Genomic DNA, 20,613 nt, shown 5'->3' with positions numbered 1-20,613 from the left:
TGGGCAAAGATGGCATATTGCCAGAAATTGATTATTTTGGGGATTGAATTCAATGCTGTGATGGCAATTAAAGCAGATTTTCTTTTATATTAGTTATGTCTTACTCTCTCTTACAGGGTCAAGAGAAGTATGGGTTACTGAATGTGACAAAAATTACAGAAAATGGGAAGAAAGTTCGGTAAGTCTTGGACTTATAGAATTACATGTGCATAAGGGTTTGTGTAAGGTATCTGACTTTGATATTAGGACAGCATACGGGTTTTTGCAGTTTCTTTCTTTTTGTCTGGATTTGCCTTAGAGGTTTTCCTGTAGGACGTGTTTCCTTAACACAAAGTATGTGTCCCAGTGAGCTAAGGGTAATGGATTTCAGAGAGCCAGGGCTCCACCCAGGGCAGTGATTTCATGAAGGTGTACTGATGAAACAGCTTTATAAAATGGGATTTATTTAATATAAAAATCTGTATAGGTTATATATAGCCTGTCTTGTTTGTTGAACAGAATTGGCATGAGGTGCTTTCAGTCTTTCGTTTTGTCTCCTTTTATTTCCAAGAGTACATGTCATGTGCTTCCTAATTCTTTCTTCACTCTCATGAAAGGTTTGAAGCACAATGTGTTGCCCAGCATTGGTCTCCCTGTAGGTGATGAATGACCTAATTTCTAACTTCCTTTCTGTGCTTCACAGGCAGGCATTTACATTTACATTATAAATCATAATGTGTAATCACGTAAAGCTGTCTAACATTTCTGGTGTTTTGCAAAGAGTCAGTGTTAAATAGCTGCATAAGTGTGGCACATCCTCAGATTTAATTTAGGTTTACTTTTTTTAGTTTAATCTTTTAGGTCTAATACTATGTTACATCTAGTTCAGTGTTTCCTGGACTTTTGATACATGAAGCATACTTTTTCTGAGGATTAAAGTCAGCACCCAGCTGATATTCAAGCCACCCTGACCTAGAGTGCAGCTGGGCAGCACATCTGACCCGCAGTTTGGTTCCTCAGACCAAATGTTCCTAAAAGCTTGGTAGGAAAGGGTGGACAGTGGCTTATATAAGCTGCTGCTGGTACGGCAGACTCCCGTTTATGTTGTATCTATTGGAACCATCGATCTGAATTACTGCACTGCTGTACAGAAAGATGCAATGTGGCCATCGTATCACTTTGGGAGCTGTTGAGTAATAATTCATGTTTGAGCAGTGGGAATGGATTGTCAGGACTTGTCAAGACTTAGTGTTTTTTAACCTCAGGAGGACAGGTACTTAGGCATAAAAGCAAGTAGTCATCTGGAACAACTAATTTGCTCTTTTTTTCCATTTTTTTAGATGTGTATCAACTATTTTTTGGTAATGTAAATAAGTTTTTTACATAAACGTGGGACACTTGCAACCCAGTTACATGCGATCACTCAGTTTCAGAATTATGCAGTACTTTGGCATCATCTACCAAGTACGGAGTAGGCTGAGTGTTTCAGATTAGCTCCTTTGAAATTATAATTGTATGGTGTTTCTCCTGGTGAACTGCTTCCACTACTGATTAGCTTAGTTTGATTTAAACTTTGATGGTTAGTCTGGGACTGTTAATGTATATTTCTTTCTACAAATATGATAGCAGTTAGGACTTACTGATGACACTAATGAATATATGTGGCTAAGTATATTAACATACAGGTCAGCTAGGCAGCAATGATCAACAGCTTAAATATCTATTTTCAAAATACATTTCTTATATTTGTTTACAAATATTTACAGAAAGAATTGGATGTCATCATGGGCGGTGTTACAAGGTTCGTCAGTGCTGTTCACTAAAACCCAAGGAAGTGGAACTGGCTGGGTAAGATCAGATCCTCATTTAAATGTTAATCATGTAAAGCGCAATAAATTTAAGCCCTCTTATTTGTAGGGCTTAAATACCAATATGCATGCATAATTTAGAAAAAGTAACTGTGTAAGTTAGCAGGAAAATAGTTTCATGTAACAGTTATGGTGTAGAATGAGAAGAAAACCAGTTGTACTTGCTATATTTCAGAAAAGTTCTTATGCTTGATATGTAAGAAACTGATAGTTATTCAGTTGCCTGTAAGCTTGAAGTTTTTGCTCCACACCAAGTATTTTTGTGTTTCTAGCTAATGTGTTTGCCTAAGCAGTTTGTTTGACTGTTCTTGGATATTTTTTCATAAACACCAGGTAGCTTTGAATGTGATACATGTAATAAAATAGTCTGGCACTTGGCTTGTTGTGTTGGACTATTTGAATAATGAATAGTATTGTTGCCTTTTCTTTTAGTCTTTACCTTGCTAGATACCATATTTTGTTTTAAATCTACATAGTGCATGACAAGTATTCGTATCTATTTTGATGTCTGATGAAGACCTAAAGAGAAACATCAAATTGAAGATGATGATTATTCAATTTTTATATCACCTCTAGTTTACTAGCACTGTAATTAAATTTGCTATATTTATCCAGCTGCATTCATGCATTAATAGGTATAGAAATAGTTCTTTATCTGTGGTTTGCTTACCTACTTTTGGAGGTCTGACATTAAACTGTGTGGATCTCCTATAATAACTAAATAGAGGTCACGTTCAGTATTCCATTATTCCAGTGTATTATCATGTGAATTCCAGCAAACTGCATCTCAAAGATACGTGCTATCTTTCTGTACTTTGCTGATCTTTCTGCTTGGCTCACTTTCTTCTGATGTGCTGCTTTATGCGTAGCAAATTGGTATTGACAATTCTTTTCTAAAGCATTGAGTTTGTTTCAGAGCTGTAAATATATTTTTTTGCCCTTCTGTTCCTGTAGAAGGGGTGGCTGGAAAAAAAGGGGTGAGGATGTTTAAATCACATTTAAGGTAGAAGAGAATGGAAACAGTAAAGTTGGGTAAGATGGTCAAGCAGAAGGAAAAGAGAAGGGAAGGAAAAAGAATAAAGAGTAATAACATGAGATAAGATAAACTATGCTGTCTGGTAAGAAGTGGACTCAGTGACTTCTGCAATTTACTTTTACAGCTAAGGATCCAAAAAGTATTTAGTTCTATAGGTATAAAGATGCATGTTTGGAAAGTAAAACATTTTTGCCTGAGTAAATAATGAAGTTCCAAAAACTCAATTACAGCTACTAATGCTCTTAATGCAAATGTAGCTGTAGATCAAAAAAATTATTTTCACTATATGTTGATACCATTAAGACACACAGTGCTAAACTAAGATATTAGTTAGGAATATATGATAATATTATGAATGAATGTGTGCCCAAATGAGTTGCCCATAAAAGATAATCATGCAACTCTGCTTATTGCTTAGGGATACTAGAGTAAGTTGTGTTATACCTTCCACATACAGTCATTGTGTGTGTGTGGGGGGGGGGGGGGGGGGAGGGGAAGGCATAAATCCTTATGATAATATAAGTGGAGCAAAAGTATCATAGTCACAATATTTCTGTGTGACACTGTCAGGTGTGTGTACTGTCAAGTATTGCAAGTAGGGTCAGCAACGTCAGTGTCAAACAGCATGAACAGAATAAAGTAGAGCTGGAAATATTAAGGGAGAATCTGTTTCAAGAACTTTGTGTTGTACACCTGCATACTCGCAGTTGGCTTTGTAAATATGTAATTAAATACTCACCACATGGTCCTTTTGCACTGTGTAGGAAATACTTTTAGGGTGTTAAAAATTCCTCTCACCTCTCAAACTTTGATCTGTCACTATTTTAATAAGGTGAAGTCAAGTCTAACAGTTTGACACACGATAATAACAATTCTTCCTCCTCTTATAAGAAGAATATTTGTTGAGCATTCGTCAAGTGATTGATGTAACCATATCTTCTTTTTTTGTGCATTATTTTATGACTTCATCACTTTTCTTTTTCTCAAGTCATTTTGCCAAGGGAGCTCAGTTCCTGAGCTTCTGCTCTCACTGCTTTCTTCTTGGAAAAATGCTCTCGGTCGTCGACCTGCTGTCACCTATGTAAACTCTGACCAAGTTTCAGCTGTCACTGTATGTGTTCTTGTTGCATGTTTCTTGTTACTGTAAGGCTATTAGCCACTAATCTTGAAAGTAAATTTGAATTTTTCCAAGGTTTATGTATTGTCACTTCATATAACACCTTGTGTATCCTGTTTGCTGTTTTCTGAGTCATTCAAGGTGCTAATTAACACACGTGTATTGTTATAATCCTGTAATTGTTCTAATGGAACAAAGTAGAAAGAGTATCTGGTTCATTAGTGCCAGAACGATAAACCCAGATTTGCTTACTACTTGAACCACTAGTATCTTGACTAATAAACAGCATGATATGGTCAGTTTTTTAACAGATATTTTATGTCTAATTCTTTAACAAAACTAATGCGGGATGTTTGTAAGGTGCCTTTGATACAATGATGTACATGTTGGTTCATTCTAGCTATAATTGAAATACTCAAAAATGTATATTTTAGCTGTAAAAAGCTGGAAGGCAGAAAGCTCAAGGATGTTCTGGCTGTATGCCACATATATAAAGCTGATGAAGATTTGTAGTACTCTATAAAAATTTAAGCATTTGTAGTTAAGTCATGTTTAGAAGTGCTGCTTATCAGAAACTGATAAAACATTTGGTAGCTAACACGATAGCTTGTTGCTCAAGCTGGATGAGGAATTTAGGTAACGATACTAATGTTAGAAGAAACAAACAGGCTTGAGTGGTTGTATAATTGGTTTTTAATATCACTTTCTCAACACTGTTATCAGAATCAAACTAAAGCTTTCATGGAAAAAAATCTTATGCTGAAGACATTAAAAGCAATGCTGGAACATATCATAATACAAACTGCATGGCTTGTCCTGCAGAGGCTTCCAGGACTTGGAGAAAACTCCTGAAAAGACTGAAAAAGCTTTCTATTTATTGATGTCGGCACACACCTTCAAGGCAGTCTTGAAGCTATACAGCATCTACTGTCTAAAGCCAAAAAAACCCCCAACCCCCTCGTATTCTTTCCAAAAAGTGTAAGTGTTCTCTGCCATATAACTAGTATAAGCACATCCCATGACTCTTTTTTTCTTCACCCCCTCCAAAAAAAAAAAACAACTGTCAGAAGTGTCTCTAGGACAGCTGGCAGCACCATGTATAGACCTCTCCCCATTTCTGTCTCACACTGTGGCCCTTTCCGAACTTCCCAGCTAGCTCAGAAGAGAAATGCAATAAGAATAAGTGTCTCCTCAGTAAGAGCTGAATTTATCCTGGCTGGTGCTGACTTGGCAGTGCACTCTGTTCTAAGAAAGCAGACTTTATATCTAGGGGGCAGTAGATGCTAAAGAGAAAGATTTTCTTTTTCATGCTCTCAACAGAACCTACTTGCTCCAGGATGGTTTGATTACCTTTAGCTAATCTTTGTATGCGGGGCATCTGTGCGGCCCTGTACAGGACTTGCTTCTGGAAGCTTTCAAGGAGAGGGAAGTGGCTGCTGGCATCTCATTGTCATACACCAAGGAGCAGAAAAGAACCTTGACAGCAAGAGCCTGCACCCTAAACTTAAAGTTTCCTTGAATAAAGAAATTAAACTTGTGATGAGTATATAGTATATTTGTATATTGGAGGAGCTTTGCAGAGAGGCTTGATTGTTTGCGTGGATTTCCTTGTCCTTGGATCTCACACAGGAGTTTCTGGGCACTGCTTGTGTGAAGGAGCAGGGCAAGACTTCTTTTTCCCCTCTGAGAAATTTAACTTCTACGTTTTGGCTTGTTCTGTGCTGAAGGGAGTCAGGCCAAAAAGATGGGTAGAGTGCAAAAGTGTTTGAGGTAGTACTGTGGTCTGTTAGGTGGGGAGTTCAGCAAGCTAATGTATTTAAGAACTTTGCTTTTGGTCCAAACAGCAGTGACTGTTACGGGGGTTTTTTGTTGTCATTTGTTGATTTCACCTGCAGCAGGTCATCTCCTGTGCTTCTCAGCATCATCTAGGTGGTGTTTTTAATGAATCCTGCAGAGGACTTTGGCAGTAGTCTCCTCCTCTGTCCAGTGCCAGACTCTGTAAATTGGTTGTTTTGTGTGGTTTCTTTCCACCTACACACAGCAGGATTGGTCTGGGCTGTCAGGAAGTGTGTGGCTGGGGCACTTTGGTTGTATGTGAAGCAGTTAGGTGAATCTCTTAAACAGATAGTGGTCTCACAGCTGCCCACAGCTGCAGGAGCCCAGAGAGTGTTCCTGTGGACTCCACTGCTGAGGCAGAGGCTCTCTCAAAAGCTCTACTGTAATTAATAAGAAGTGTTCGTGGATGAGGTATCTGAAAATTAAGTTAGAAAATGGAAGGTGTTGGTGTTTTGGTTTTGTTGTTTTTTTTTTTTTTATAAATGCTAGTTGGCCTTGGGTAAATTAGAAATATTCCCCTATTCTAGTATTTCATGAGTAAAATAAGAAGTTAAGATGCTACTTTCCATTCAACAGTTAATTGCCATTAGTACTCAAGGTGGGGAGGTTTTCCAGTGGTAAACAGCCTTTCTAATACACAATTAGCATTAATTAACATCCATGCTGGGAATTTAATCAGAAGCAGCAGATTAGTTCTGTTTTCTGAACAGTTTCTTCCCCCCTTGGATATATGGCTGTTCTTGTACAGGCTGGAAGCTTGTGTTCACAGCAAGGAGCTTGTCCGGGGGCTTATGTCCCCCAGAGCTGTCACACAGGCTACGTTTGCACATCAAAGACATTTTAAAGAAATAGAAAAAACCTTTCTGATGGATCAGATGCTACAAGCTTCCCCTAGAACTACATTAGATTTCTGTGCTACAACCAAGTGACTTACAGCTTTCCTTCCTCTGTTTTTGCATATTTTACTCACAATTAGAGCTTTTTGTTTGTATGGCTCACTGAATTGGTTTCCTTGAGGAGTATTTCAAAGCTATGTGGTATAAGTTGAAACCCTAGTAGAAGTACTTGGTTTTGAAATTTTGTGATACCTAGTATAATTGTAAAAGTAGTAGGTAAAAATAGCTCCCTGATGTTTTCCTCCAGATTGTTTGATGAGTTACTTGTGGGTTGAATGCTTGGGGTTTTTTTAATCACTTATTTGTTCTTTGTTTAGTAGCTAGACGGTGAAATTGAGTTCTGTTTACTTGCAAGGATATGCTTTCAGTATTGCAAAAGAAACACTATCGAAAAATACGCAAAAAGGTGAAAAGCGTTGTCGGATGTGTGTGTATACATAGATACATATATATATACATAAAAATGCACACACATACATTATGAAAATGTAAAAACTGAAAGTGCTCTTTCAGTGCAGGAGAGATGCGATTCCTATCTAGGAAAGCCACTATTTCTGATTTGACTTTTGGTTTTATATACAACCATTGATTAACTGACAGAATGTGTTTTTTCTTGTTTTGTTTTATGGTTTTTTGTTCTTTTACTTATTAGTCTTTTTTTTTTTTTTAAAAAAAAGCTTAGGACTATTAACTAGAATAAAGCTACAATCAAATGCTGTATGGACTTCTACCATTTGTGATAAGAAAAAAAGCTCTGCTGGGATCTGGCTGGCATTTAAAGTTAGGCCATTTTAAGGGCTTTAAGCTGAGCAGCTTTTAATAGGCACACTTAAAAGAGTGTTTTGTGTGTGGATTTTGTTCAGGTTTTATTTTCCTAGCTTCATGCCTGTTGATCTGTGGCAAAGTGCTGTATTTGGGTTAATTTTTATAGACCGTAAATAATGTATTTAGAGGATTGCAAGACTGTGTACCTACTAGGAATTTGTTTTGAAGTTTGTCATCATTGTTCCTTTTTTTCCAGAAGTTTGGTGTCAATCAGTCTAAGCCAGAATTTACAGTGGATCTCAAAGGGGCATTGATTCACCGGGCCTCGAAGGACAAATCCAGCAAAAAGAATGTTATTGAGGTGAATTATTGTATTGAAATGCAGAATTATATCTAATTTGATTAATAACTTAATTTTTTTCTAAACTTAAAATCAAAAACTTTGAGTTTTCTACGTTTCTTCCTGTTCAAATGTAGACATGTCTCGCTACCTGCAAGAAATGTCCATTTGTAATGTCTGTATGGGGTATGTTTTTAAGTAGACTTATTTACTGTTTACCCTGGTAATTGTTTTTGAATGGCTATGTATTATCTAAATGTTATGCCCAGGAGAAGTTTAATTTTACATAGGTAATTTCACTTCTGAATTCTAGTGTGTTTATCAATTCTCATGCTATCTGGTTTTATTTCTTTAAAGCTAAAAACCCGCCAAGGAACTGAGCTCTTAATTCAGTCAGATAATGACAGCTTTATTAATGAATGGTATGAAGTTCTTTACTGTACCATCAACAATCAGGTATGTGTTTGAATTGTGAAGGCTCTATTTTCAAGGTAATGTTATTTAGTAAAATAATGCATGTAGCGACTCCTAGCGCTGCATGTACATCTTCCCTTCCCGATTTTCTTGTGTGGGCAGGAGGCTGAGGATATGGCAGTTCCTGGTGGTGACAAGTGAAATATAATTAATAGTGGCAAAGGAAGAAAGATGGTCCACTGGATTAAGAACCAGGACATGTGGGCTGACCTCCAGCTCAAAAATGAGCTTCCTTCTGTGGCCAAATACTTGTTCTGTCTCAGTGACCTGAAGGTTTCTGGTAGAGAGTGAGTAAAGGGGGGAGGATGGCCAAGGGGGTACTTCGTGACATACATTAATCAGCATTTGATACTGCTGTTCACTTACCAAGGCTGGACTAAAATGCAAATGAAAAGCCCTGGCAACGTGCTGTGTTACCTCTTCTTTATCAGACAGCGTAACAGCAACTATTTAATCAACAGAAAAGCGATCAAGCATTTGGTCTTGATATTGCCAAACGAGATTTAGCATCTTTGAATTCAGAAGAGGTTGGAGGAGATATTGTGAGAAAATATTTATCTCATATTGAGTTGACCTCATGTGTATTCTTAGATTTTATAGTTACAAGCCTGGCTGCTGCCCATAAGCTGCATTTATGTTGCTGTCAGTGTCAGAGGCCTTCATTTCCCTTAGCTCTGATGGTGTTTTCCACCCAAACGCAGCAGACTAGTGTGAAGGCTTAGTTTTTGAGTGGTTAAGGCTTCTGTCTTCTGCTGTCTCCTGGTATAAAATGTCATGACATGACCCTTAATAACCAGGCAGGGCAGTCACTCAGTGATACCCTTCTCCTGTCTGCCCCATGTCATGCAACTGAGGCCACTTCTTTGTTTAAATATAAACGAAGATGGAAAGGCTGAGATGAGAGCGAGGTGTTACATGTGAAGTTGAGAAAATGAATGGTGGAATAGGGAGACTTTATCAGCACTCTGGAGGAAATAGGGATGTGTTACTGCTGGTAGCCAAGAGACCTAAGATTACAAAGGAAAAAGGTTCAAAGAGTATATTTTTAGACTACCTGATAATTTGGAGCACTCAAGCTTTGGAACAAAAATCCATCAGATCTGTAGCAAACTTTTAATTCTGGGAACTTCATGTGGTCATAGTAGCTGTGAATCTCTTCCCCAGGTCAGAGTTGCTAGTTCTAGCGTGATGAGACCTTCCTCAAAATAAGGTACAGATTAGGTGCTGGTCTGTCTGCTCCTTCAGGCATAGCTATCTGTGAAGTATGTAGCTGCTCTTTTTTCTTTACATATTTCAGAAATTTCCAAGTTATTAGATCAGGCTTGTTCCATAATACAACCTAGAGTCTAGGTGACGGTGAAACAGCTGATGTTTGTCTAATGGATTTGAAGGAAAAAAAAATAATTTATTGGTTGATGTAATGAAGTGTCATCATGAAAGGCTGTTTGTTCAGTGTTCAGCAAACCTTATTGGGTCTTAGATCAAATGGTGTTTCTCAAACTTATTCAGTCTGCCAGTGAGAATGGTATCATTTCTGAATATATTTTTAGTATGTAGAGTTCAGGAAAGAACCAACTGAATATTATTATAGGGGAAAAAATGTATATTGTAGAATTGTCTACAGGAAATGTTTGTTAATACTATGTTCTATGATTTGGTAAACTGATCGCTGTGTATCTTCTTAACTCTAATAGGTAGTAGAGCCTGATGAAGCATTAGAAGAGGATGTACCAGATTCCCCTGGGGTGGAAAAACAAGACAAAGAAAAAGAGAAGGAGAATAAAGACTCTAAGAAACTTCGTTGTGAGTTGAAAATTTTCCATTAATTGATTTTAGCAATGCCAATTATCATTTTTTGCATCTTCAGTATTATGTGTAAATAGAAAAGAATTCAAAAGGGTAGCTAGAAATGCAACTACTCCAAGTGTGGAAACGGGCTTTTATGTAGTTCGTTCTACATCTTGGTGCCAGTTAGTAGATTTACTTCCATGTTTTGCTAATCTTACTGGAAAAAAAAAAAAAGTACCAAAAGTGTCTAGCTCCTGCTGACACATGAAAAATAGAAGAAAATAGGCAGTGGTGGATTGTTTGAAAGGTGGTGTCAAATGCACAGAAGTAATTACGTGTTTGTTTTCTCTGACTTTTAGAAATTGCTTTGAATAAGAATCCTTTTGTGCTTTTACACGTTCAAAACTGATTAGAATTGTTTTACTTGTTTTTTGTCTGTGGATACAGCATCTGTAAATTTTTGCACTATTAAACTGGAATTTCACTAAGTTGCTAATGATATATTGGCTCATTCAGAGAAATTAAACAGTTTTAAGTGCAACTTCAGACTTTCGGAGCTGAATTTCTTTTAGCTGCAGAAATGTCTTCCTATGCACAGAAATATATTTATTGGACTATTGAATGTCCTTTACTTCCAGGCTTTATACGTAATTTGCAAGAAAGCACTTCTTTTTTTTTTAAATAGTTAACTTGATGAAAAGCAAGACCCATTTTGAAACACAGCTATGGTTTGTTTTTTTTTTTAAATTCCACATTAATTCTGTATGTGAGCTAACACTTAGTTTCACGGACAACACAAGTTTTTTTGTGACAGAGTTGTCTCTTCGTGGCTTGAAAAATGAATGTTATGTATAAGAAGTTCCAGAAAGTTAAGGAAAAAAATGTGGATGCTTTGCAGATTTGAATAGGCTTTTTATGTGGTTTTGAGCTTAACTTTTGGGTTGGTTTTTTTTTTTTTTTTAACGTTGGTTCCTTGGCAGATAAATGCAGTTTGTTCTGTGGGTATTCATGCTAAATACATTTATCTTTCCAGCAGTGAAAGCACCTAGCAATATAGATTCCACAGATCAGAAAAAGACCAAAACGAAGCTCAAGAAGTTTCTTACACGGCGCCCTACATTACAAGCTGTCCGTGAAAAAGGCTACATTAAGGGTAAATGAACCTTTTTAACAAGGGAAATAGCCTGAAAAGCTGAAATTAGTAGCTCATGTAAAATGGGGTTAAAATGGTCTGCTTTTAGAGTAAACCACATGTATATAGCTGGTTTTACAGAAATCTTGGATGTATAGTGGTTATAGTGGAACTGGTGATTGATTGTAATTCTGAGTACTACTACTGGCTACTAAACTTCATGGAGGATGTCCTGTCCTTCAGCTCGTTTACTGGCAAAACTGCAGTGAAAATTGAGGGCCCAGGGGCCTCTTTGGACTTGGATTACTTCTTAGCTAGAGAGTCCGTTTGGTTTGCTGTTTTGAGCTGGAAACTTCAGATAGCTGGTAATAATTTCTGCAACAAGGGAAAGTCCTTGGGGTGCAAATCTGAATGTATATGCTCATCTGTTTCACAAGGGTGTTTAGCCTGACTGGAACTAGACAATCATGCTATCTCGTAAGAAATTAAATACTTACGCAAACCAGGATGAGGCTAAAGGAATCTTAACAAACATCTTTTTTCTCTAACCTTTTCTGAATGTATACATTTTTTTAATGTGTCACAAACTGAGTCTTACAGATGTTCTTGAATCAAACTTACGAAAGAATTGATTTCCATTTGTCACACTTGTAGAAACTGAGAGCAGTATTTGCACAGGTTTAAGTTAATGTGTTTGTGTAAATTATTGACTTGGTACTCACTGTAAAACTATTTATTTGTATGCTTTAGCAGAACTTGTAGGTGGTGCTCTACTAGGGTCAAAATAGCGTATGGGTAGGCAAATGTCAGACCAAATCCTAATGTGATTTGCCTAACTGCATACTTTAACAGGTGTGCTTCTGTTGCGTGTAGCATTTGATATACTTGTGTATCTGCAAATATAATTTAACTGTAAATTATGGAATTTTTGTCTGGGATAAAGAAGCTTTATTCCCAGACTTTGACGTTTCCTCTGCTTTACAGCTTAGTATTCGTGTCATGGCTCAGTAACGTAACTTCTGACGTTGGCAACAGTGAATGCTAAGCCAAGTTTAATTTGTACACATGCATGCTGATGATTGGATTTTTAATAAAGACGTTAAGGAATGAAGAGTTTGTTTTTATTTAAAAGCATGGTATAAATTTTTAAAGTTGGATCTGCACTGTACAGTGTTACATTTACTGTATGAATGAAAAATACACAAGTCTTTATTTAAAAGCCCAGTGTACTTTTGTGGCTGCTACAGAACAAGCTTAGTAAACAGGAAAACTTGGCAAACTCACTATGAACACAAAAAATAATGAAAACTTCCAGAAAAAACACACTTGAAACAGCATGCACTAAGTGGAGAAGTAACTGTGCTAAACTTTTGTTACGTGGAAAAAAATTACAAAAGTTTCTTCAAGATGAGAGTAAGAAATAAGATTCCTGTATATGTGAAAATTAAAGTCAGAGGCAATTCTGGCAAATCAGTTTGTTACGTGCTAGCATTTTCCTGTGCTACCTAATCTGCATTGCTTTACCTGCTACAGCTGCATGCTAGCCTGGCTTTCTGCTGCGTGTGCTTTTTCAGTCCCTTGCTACTGATTCTGCTTATACAGCTGGCTGTGTGAGTAGCAGCAGCAGGACTGAGGTTTTTTGGGTCAATAGCCTTATACATGTATGGCTAATAATACCATTATATGCCAGTTTTCATACTGCATAATTGGTTTGGTGTGCTGTTTGGATTTCCCAAAGCGGTAGTCAGATGCAAGTGTTAATGGATCTACATAAATTACTAAACATGAAAAATGGCCTACATGCCATGCATGATGCAAATGTAAGAGAAGTTTCTCTCTTGCATAAGTTCTGAAGTAAGATCTTCTAGATACTGCAAAGGCAGCCACTTATTCAACAGGTAAAAAAAAAAAAACCACCCAACAAACAAACCCAAAACTTTCTTCCCTTTTAGAGTATGAGCTTTGCTTCTCTATCTCAAGACCGTGTTTCAGTCTCATGCATCTGAACAGGGGAAGCCACCCATTTTTTGGGCATCTTTGATGAAAACCATAGAAACGGGTCTGACAGATTTTGGCGATAACATAATCTGAACAAGAGTTAACATGTTGCTGAAATACACTGAGACATTGCAAGAATCTGTTCTCTGCCCAAGCTGATTTTAATTTTTGCTCCAGTTTATGATGGAAAACACTCCCCCCTGGATTGTGTAGTTTTTGGAAACAAGACTCAAGTTACCTTTGCCCATAAATATCTGTATTTAGAATCCAGCCTTGCAGCCAAGTTTCCTCTGCATAGTCATACTTGCATCCATTCAGAGCTCTGTGATAAAGTTCTGTCATTTACAAATTCATGTTAGAAGTTAAAGACTCTACACTGAACTGATGCATAATGCTGGGTTAAACAGTAGGTGCAGTGAAAGATGAAATTTTGTAGGCTTTTTCCCTAAGCAATGCCAAAAACTTTCACTTTGGTTCAAGTTCATTATCTCCATTCAGATTTTTAACATAGATTACAATAAATGTATTTTGAATTCAGAACAGGAATGGAATACAACAGTATCTTTAAATCTGCAAGATTTCTCATTACAGTAATGTCTGCATCACTTTAACAGATGTCTCCTGGTGGATTAAAATTATTTCAGTAGCAAAAGTTATTTACTCACTCATGATTATGTGACTGCTGACACTCTTACTGGTGCTTTTTCTTGCTGGGAGCTGCTGAGAGCTCTTCTCAAAAACTCTTCTATTTTCACTCTAATACTGCGACAATTGTATCCAGTAGTCTTTGCCCTTTGTAGAGGTTTGTTTTAACCTGAACTAGTTCTGTCACTTGAGTCCTGTTCCACTGTAAATCAGTCTCTTTACTTGGTTCCAGATCAAGTGTTTGGTTCCAATCTCACCAGCTTGTGTCAAAGAGAAAACAGCACGGTGCCAAAGTTCGTGAAGCTGTGCATTGAGCATGTTGAGGAACATGGTATGGTTGAAGTTTTTTTGTTTCCAAATCTCTCTTGCTCACCACACAATCTAATTTTGAAAGTTTTAATCCTTAAAATGCTGTAGTTTTACTTGGGGAAAATAATTGAAATTTGTATCTGGAGTTAGCAATGAGTTTTCAAGAGTGGGGGGAGGTCGGTGGGATCCAAAATGGGGAGAAGGGAGGAAATCTTATATCTGAGAATTTGATCTGCTTCAGTATATTTCAAGCTGAGGAGAAGGCAGGACAGCCATCTGGTAACAAGTCCTCTAAGAAAAGAGGGATGACAAGAAGTACTAGAAGAGCACAGCTCATCAAGTTGTTTTTCAGATGAAAAGAGGGAGATCGTCAAAATGCAACCATGCATTTTTGGAATTAAGCATGCTAACAGTAATTTATATTAAAACTTCCTTGAAACAAACTTGAGGAAAAAGTTGTGTTCCTGCTCTGTATATGTGTTGACTGCCAGAAGACAAGTCTATCGGTTTGGTGCCCTTCAGCCAGTTACACTGATTGCTCAGTGACGTATTATGCAATTTTGGAGACTAATAGCAGCCACATACTGACTCAGGTTTTGTTTCCTTTCATTGAGAATAAGTCTTTCCTACCTAATACCTTAGAAAATTACACATTTGAAAGTTACATGTGCCCTTCTGGTTTGCCTGATGTAAAAGACTTTACACGTTTTTGTTGAAAGTATATTGGTTGTGACTCTTGACTTGGCTGTAGTCTGTGCTGTTTTCTTGCTTGTTTCTTGCTGTTGTCATTGCCCTATCTCTTGGAAAAGATGACTGAGGGGGGATTATGGAATCTCCATAATCATCGTTCAAATATATACCAGTCTGTTAATCTGAGAACATTCTCTTGAGAATCAGGGTAAGTGTTACAGGGGAATACTACGTGTGAATTGTGAGGCATCTTCCATGGGAGTCTCATTTAGGATTTTGTTGCAGCCTGTAGTCCTCTTTTTCAATGCTGCTATCTTATGGCCTGGGAAGGGAAAAGTAACTGCTTCCAAAATAACTGCCTTAACTGCCTTACTCTAGTTTGACAAACTGCCACCTTGCTTGTAACAGCAGGCTTTATTCCATTTGTGATCTGCAATTTGTGAGAAAGGGGTTATTTTGCTTTGTTCTTTTTTTTTTTTTTCTTTCTTTCCTATTTTAAAGACAGGACTACAGTGAAGATAGTGGTGAAGTTTTCCTTTTTTAAGTACCTGAGGGGAAGCTGACAGAAATGAACAGCTTTTATTTTTTCTTTTCCCCACTTCTCCAACTCTTCTTCCTACTGCCAATACACTTGAAATCAGTTCTTTCTGTAAAGGAATGACTAGTGGATTATGGGGAAAAGGGATATGTCAGATGGTGCTGGTAACTGTGCTGTGTTGAATCAGACAACTCCTTGAGGAGCTACAGGGACTTGCAGGTATTCTGGCGACACTCACCCCCTCAATGGCACTGACTCACATGCTGCATTCAAGTGGCATTTCAATTAAATTCTTTACGTCCTAATCACTTCTGAGTAACTGCAGTAGCAATCACAGAGACAGTTTTCTTCTTTTCTGGTTGTGTGTGCAATACGGTAAAGGCAAGGGCTACCCGTTTTAGTTTTGTAGGCTGTTGGGTAGTGATGAGTTTGCATGCACATCATTCCTTCTCCATGCAGACCCGGTCACTTGAGATGCTTGCTATGCATGACTTGATTTGATATTTCTTAACCATACATTAAAAAATTGAACATCCACAAAATACTTGGTTCTTGCATGCTAGACGCCCATATACTCCCTGCCTACCCACCAAGAGCATCTTAAATGAGACACGGAGTCTCACTAGGGAAACTTGGAGCTGTTGCCTCATTATTACTATTCTGTGTAGGAAGTTGTAGAGATTACTTTGAGCTTGACACTACCAAACCTGTGTCAGCAAACTAAACCTCCTCTGATATGCCCTGCCCATAAAAAAAGCTAGTTTAACATTATCTTTTTTTTTTTTTTAACCAGGTGTTCTTTTTTATAGGGTGGGTTTCTTTTGTTTGTGATTTTGGGCCTATAAAGAAGCAGCCTAATGATTTCAGAACTCATACATGTTTAAAGTATTAAAATCGATTTATCACTTTGTTTTAGGACTAGATGTTGATGGCTTATACAGAGTTAGTGGCAATCTTGCAGTGATACAGAAGCTAAGATTTGCAGTCAATCATGGTAAGCTTCCTTCAACTATATTACAATTGCATATATTTTCAGATTGTTGGAAGTTCATAGGAAGCTCAGGAAAAACTTTTCTTAATGCGTAACTGGAGTCTTTCATGAGAAATGATTGTCATCTTCAAAGTAAAATTACTTTAAAATGCAGAATCTAATGTGTAATATACATAATTTGAAAAATCTAGCATCCTGGAAATTTGGCTTTATTTGGAACATAGAGGCATTGCCAGAACATAATTCTATAGAAGGGTGGTAAAAGAATTTGGGATTGGGGGGGAGGGGGGGGGGGGGGAGATGATAATTTTAAACAAAGTAACATGTTAATCGTTCATTTTTCTCTCTCAGATGAGAAACTAGACTTGAACGACAGTAAATGGGAAGATATACATGTCATCACAGGAGCTCTAAAGATGTTTTTCAGAGAGTTGCCAGAGCCGCTGTTCACTTATAATCACTTCAATGACTTCGTCAATGCAATTAGTAAGTCCGGAAAACATGCATGTGATTTTTGTATAAGGTCTGCTCAATAGGTACAATTCGCTTAATTATTTTGGGCAGTAAAAAGAATGTTTTGGTTGTGAATATCCGTAAGGCTTACCTAAAATTGCCCACAGTAATGCACGGTCCGGCCAGGAGGTGGCAATATTTTATCTTGTATTAGCACTGCAAAACGTTCGCTTTTATGCCTAGTCTGTTAAATTTGATGCTCAAGTTTTAAACAAAAATGGTGAATTTTTGTTTCTACGTCTCATCCTGTTGCAGAACAAGAACCAAGGCAGCGCGTCCATGCTGTTAAAGATTTAATCAAACAGTTGCCAAAACCAAATCAGGACACTATGCAGGTACTCTTTAGACACCTGAAGAGGTAAGTAGCAGGTAAAGGAAAGGCTTTGTATTGCTTATACTCTCTTAAAGCTAAATAATCCAATTAAAAGTACTAGGTGATTGTTCCCACTGTATTTTTTGCCTATATTGGACTTGATAAAAACAATGTATCAGTCTCTATTTATACAAGCTTGCAGAGCACCAAAGAGACTTCAGATGGTAGTGTCATAGCTGTCATGTTTACTGCCAAGTCCTTATGTTTGAGGGATTGTGTGAGGATCAGGAATAGCTTTTCAAAACAAAACCTTCCCCTAGAGAGGGGAATCGCAGCAGCTGTATATCCTAATAACAAGACTACTTGTTAAATAAATACTGCGAATAGTCATTTGCTTTGGACTGTGCCTTTTACCCATCATCCTGTTACTCTAACACTTAAAAGTCTCTTTGTGTGGCTTTTTTTTTTCTCTTTCAGAGTTGTAGAAAATGGAGAAAAGAACCGAATGACCTATCAAAGTGTAGCAATAGTTTTTGGTCCAACTTTATTAAAACCAGAGAAAGAGACTGGTAACATAGCAGTCCACACAGTATACCAGAATCAGATTGTAGAATTAATTCTACTGGAATTGAATTCCATCTTTGGACGCTGACATTCTTCTTGGAGTAGAAACTGGAAGTGCTGGGTTGGCAACAATACTCCATCAGAAGGAAAATCTCTTGCTGTACATGATGTATTATGTTTGTGGACCAAGCAGCAACTTGTTTTTTGCACTTTTGGAGGGGGGAGAAACAGGAGAAATGTTTGACCACTTTAATGCAAATTAAAGACAACACTTTGGATTTCTTTGAGAAGTTCAATGTAAAAAGTGAATTGAAAAGTTTAGTTTGCCTTTTTTAAAGTAGCATTGGAAAAATGTAATATAGGTTCATACACTGGATTTCTTGGAGAGTGAAGCTATTAATCTCAAACTGGATAATCTGGAACTTGATCTTAAAATTATTCCGCTTCATAGGGAAAAGTCCTACCAACTGGTATGGAAAAATTCAGTGAAGTTACTTCTTAAGCTTGTGTATTACAACATACTCAGATCTGTATGACACTTTTCCAAGGGGTTTCTGTGTGCAGTGACTGTCTTAAACTTCTGCTAACAGTTTGGTTTAGTTATTCAAATCTAATTCTTCACTTGAAATCTGCTATCCTTTTCCCTTTTCTTCACCCCCTTTTTTGCTTTTCTTCCATTCCTTTTTTTCCCCAGCAACCTTTCTGGAACACCTTAGTTGCTTTATAGAACAGCACACTATTTCAAACACTGAACTTGTAAGAATATCCAGCAACGGATATTTGTCTTGTAGCATAATAGAAGTCATATTTAATAAACATGTCCATTTTTTCAGGGTATTTCCTGAGCTAAGTTTTGTGTTATGCTGATTTAAAGCTAAAATCCTAAGTAAATACCAACTGTAACACTGTATGGAGTTCTTGATAAAATGCTGTGGTAGTGAAAGTTTCTTGATGTAAATACAGGCTATCCTTTTGATTCTTGTACATAATTCAGTTCCTGTATAGTTTAAGAACATTTTAGTCACACATTTCTAATCATGGGTAGATTAGCTATAGTAGCATAATGTTTCCAGTGGATGTCTGGGTTTCAGCAGGGAAACAGGTTATGGGGAGGGAGGGGGGACCTAACTGTGTGCACTTTTAGATGTTAATTACATTTGCAGGCAAATAACTGTAATGCAAATGGTACTGGATAAATACTGAGTGTGCTTGCTAAATTGTTAATGCACTACAAGAGGAGCCTTTTAGGTTATTTAATATGTACAGGATACATTAGAAAAATGTATTATGAATTCTAACATCTGCAAATAGTGAAACTCATGTTTTGATAGATAGATGTTTGATGGAATCCATGATGCTAAATTTAAGATTTTCTTTTTACATTAATGTAGAATAATTTGTAAAATTGGTTTTGAAAGATTTTGTTACAGGGAGCATGGTCTTGCTGAAGATTTTTTTAAATGTATTTTTCTAGACTAACTGCTGTATCTGACATTTGTTATGTCTAACCTGAATAAAGAAAACTGTTAGTTCTTTTAGAGTTTGCCATTCCCGCTTCAGACAACATGAACCCCCTTTAAACAATAAGACTGATGTATCTTACCACTTAGCCTGGATGCTACTTGTGGCAGAGCTGTTGTGCTGGATTAAAAGACAAATACTTACCTTATAACCTGACAATTTTAGGGACTTCCCGGTCCCTTTCTATAACAACTTAAATTCTAACATAATAGGTTCAGAGAGGGTAGAAGGAATTTGTGGATAGAAATTTGTGATCTTTGACACATCCCAGCATACTTGGAACCTACTGTACAGAAACTGGGGAAATAATTGTATTTTGCCCTTGATCTGTTGTGTACCTTTCACAACACAGTTCTGGCTTACAGCAAAGGGGATGTCTGTTGGAGTACTGAGGTGTAATCAGATGAATGGTATGAGAATTTCATGAGCATAGGGCTTGCATGAAAAGTCTTCAGAGATAAAAGAGAAGATGAGTTACCTTGTGGCTTTCTCACTGTCTTCTTGTGGTAATGGTGAAGTCTTGTGGTTTTTTGCGAAGCAACCTGGGTGAGAATTGTGAAAGCTCAGTCTCTGTGTTGTGTTGTCAGCCTTCTGGTAGGCTGTCAAACCAGAGCAGTGCCGAGTGGCTGGTGTGCCCAAAGCTACTAGAAAATGTCAACAAAGTTGAAGTCTGTTGCTGTAGATTATTCAAATCCCAACTTCGGCAGTAAAAACAAAAAAGGATTCCTACTGCTAAATGAGAGGGCTTATCCACAGGTCACCTTTTCTGTAAGTGTTACGTTTTTCGAAGAAAGAATGCCTTTTCAAAACAATTTGATAATGAGGATGTCACAGTTTTCCTTGTATTCCCCCAAAATAAAGCGTTTTGTTATTGCAGTATGTAGTATGGTCTTGTGGAGTGAAGTTACATCTTTTGATGTCCTCATTTGTAGTTTGGGGAGGGGAGAGTACTGTTTTTTAATTGAAAGAGGTGTAGCTAAACACTCCAAACATTCAGGAAGAGGAGGCCGTCCAAGCTGGTGGTATGCTTGTCCAACTTGACCTTGTGTCTTGTTGTGACCTTGTGTGGACCAACAAGACCAACTTGAAACTGTGTATGTCAGCACATTGAGTTTCTTCAGTACTTGAAATACCTTCTCTCTTGCTCCTGCAGTTCACTTTCTTTTAAAAAATCAAAACCAGATTTTTTTGTGCAAACACAGCAGGAGAAATATATTTGTATTGGATGATACATAATTAAATGTATATATTCCTCAATTTGGGCTTTAAATCAGATTTGGTTCTGGTTTAAAACCAATTT

General features: G+C 37.3%; 1 protein-coding gene across 1 annotated transcript in view; it reads left to right on the top strand.

The window, feature by feature from the left end:
- The window catches only part of ARHGAP12 (Rho GTPase activating protein 12), a 43,812-nt gene extending 23,620 nt beyond the window's left edge, over positions 1-20,192 (top strand). Inside the window, exons 7-17 of the mRNA XM_040589255.1 lie at positions 117-178; positions 1,746-1,827; positions 7,754-7,858; positions 8,195-8,293; positions 10,006-10,114; positions 11,133-11,252; positions 14,107-14,205; positions 16,328-16,405; positions 16,754-16,888; positions 17,171-17,273; positions 17,706-20,192. Of these exons, the coding sequence (XP_040445189.1) occupies positions 117-178; positions 1,746-1,827; positions 7,754-7,858; positions 8,195-8,293; positions 10,006-10,114; positions 11,133-11,252; positions 14,107-14,205; positions 16,328-16,405; positions 16,754-16,888; positions 17,171-17,273; positions 17,706-17,880 (1,167 nt within the window). The 3' untranslated portion in view covers positions 17,881-20,192. The remainder of the gene's footprint in view (positions 1-116; positions 179-1,745; positions 1,828-7,753; positions 7,859-8,194; positions 8,294-10,005; positions 10,115-11,132; positions 11,253-14,106; positions 14,206-16,327; positions 16,406-16,753; positions 16,889-17,170; positions 17,274-17,705) is intronic.
- The last annotated feature ends 421 nt before the right edge of the window (positions 20,193-20,613 follow it).

Source organism: Falco naumanni, chromosome 4 (genome assembly GCF_017639655.2).
Source record: "Falco naumanni isolate bFalNau1 chromosome 4, bFalNau1.pat, whole genome shotgun sequence".
Lineage (NCBI taxonomy): Eukaryota > Metazoa > Chordata > Aves > Falconiformes > Falconidae > Falco > Falco naumanni.
This window is presented reverse-complemented; position numbering and strand designations above follow the sequence as displayed.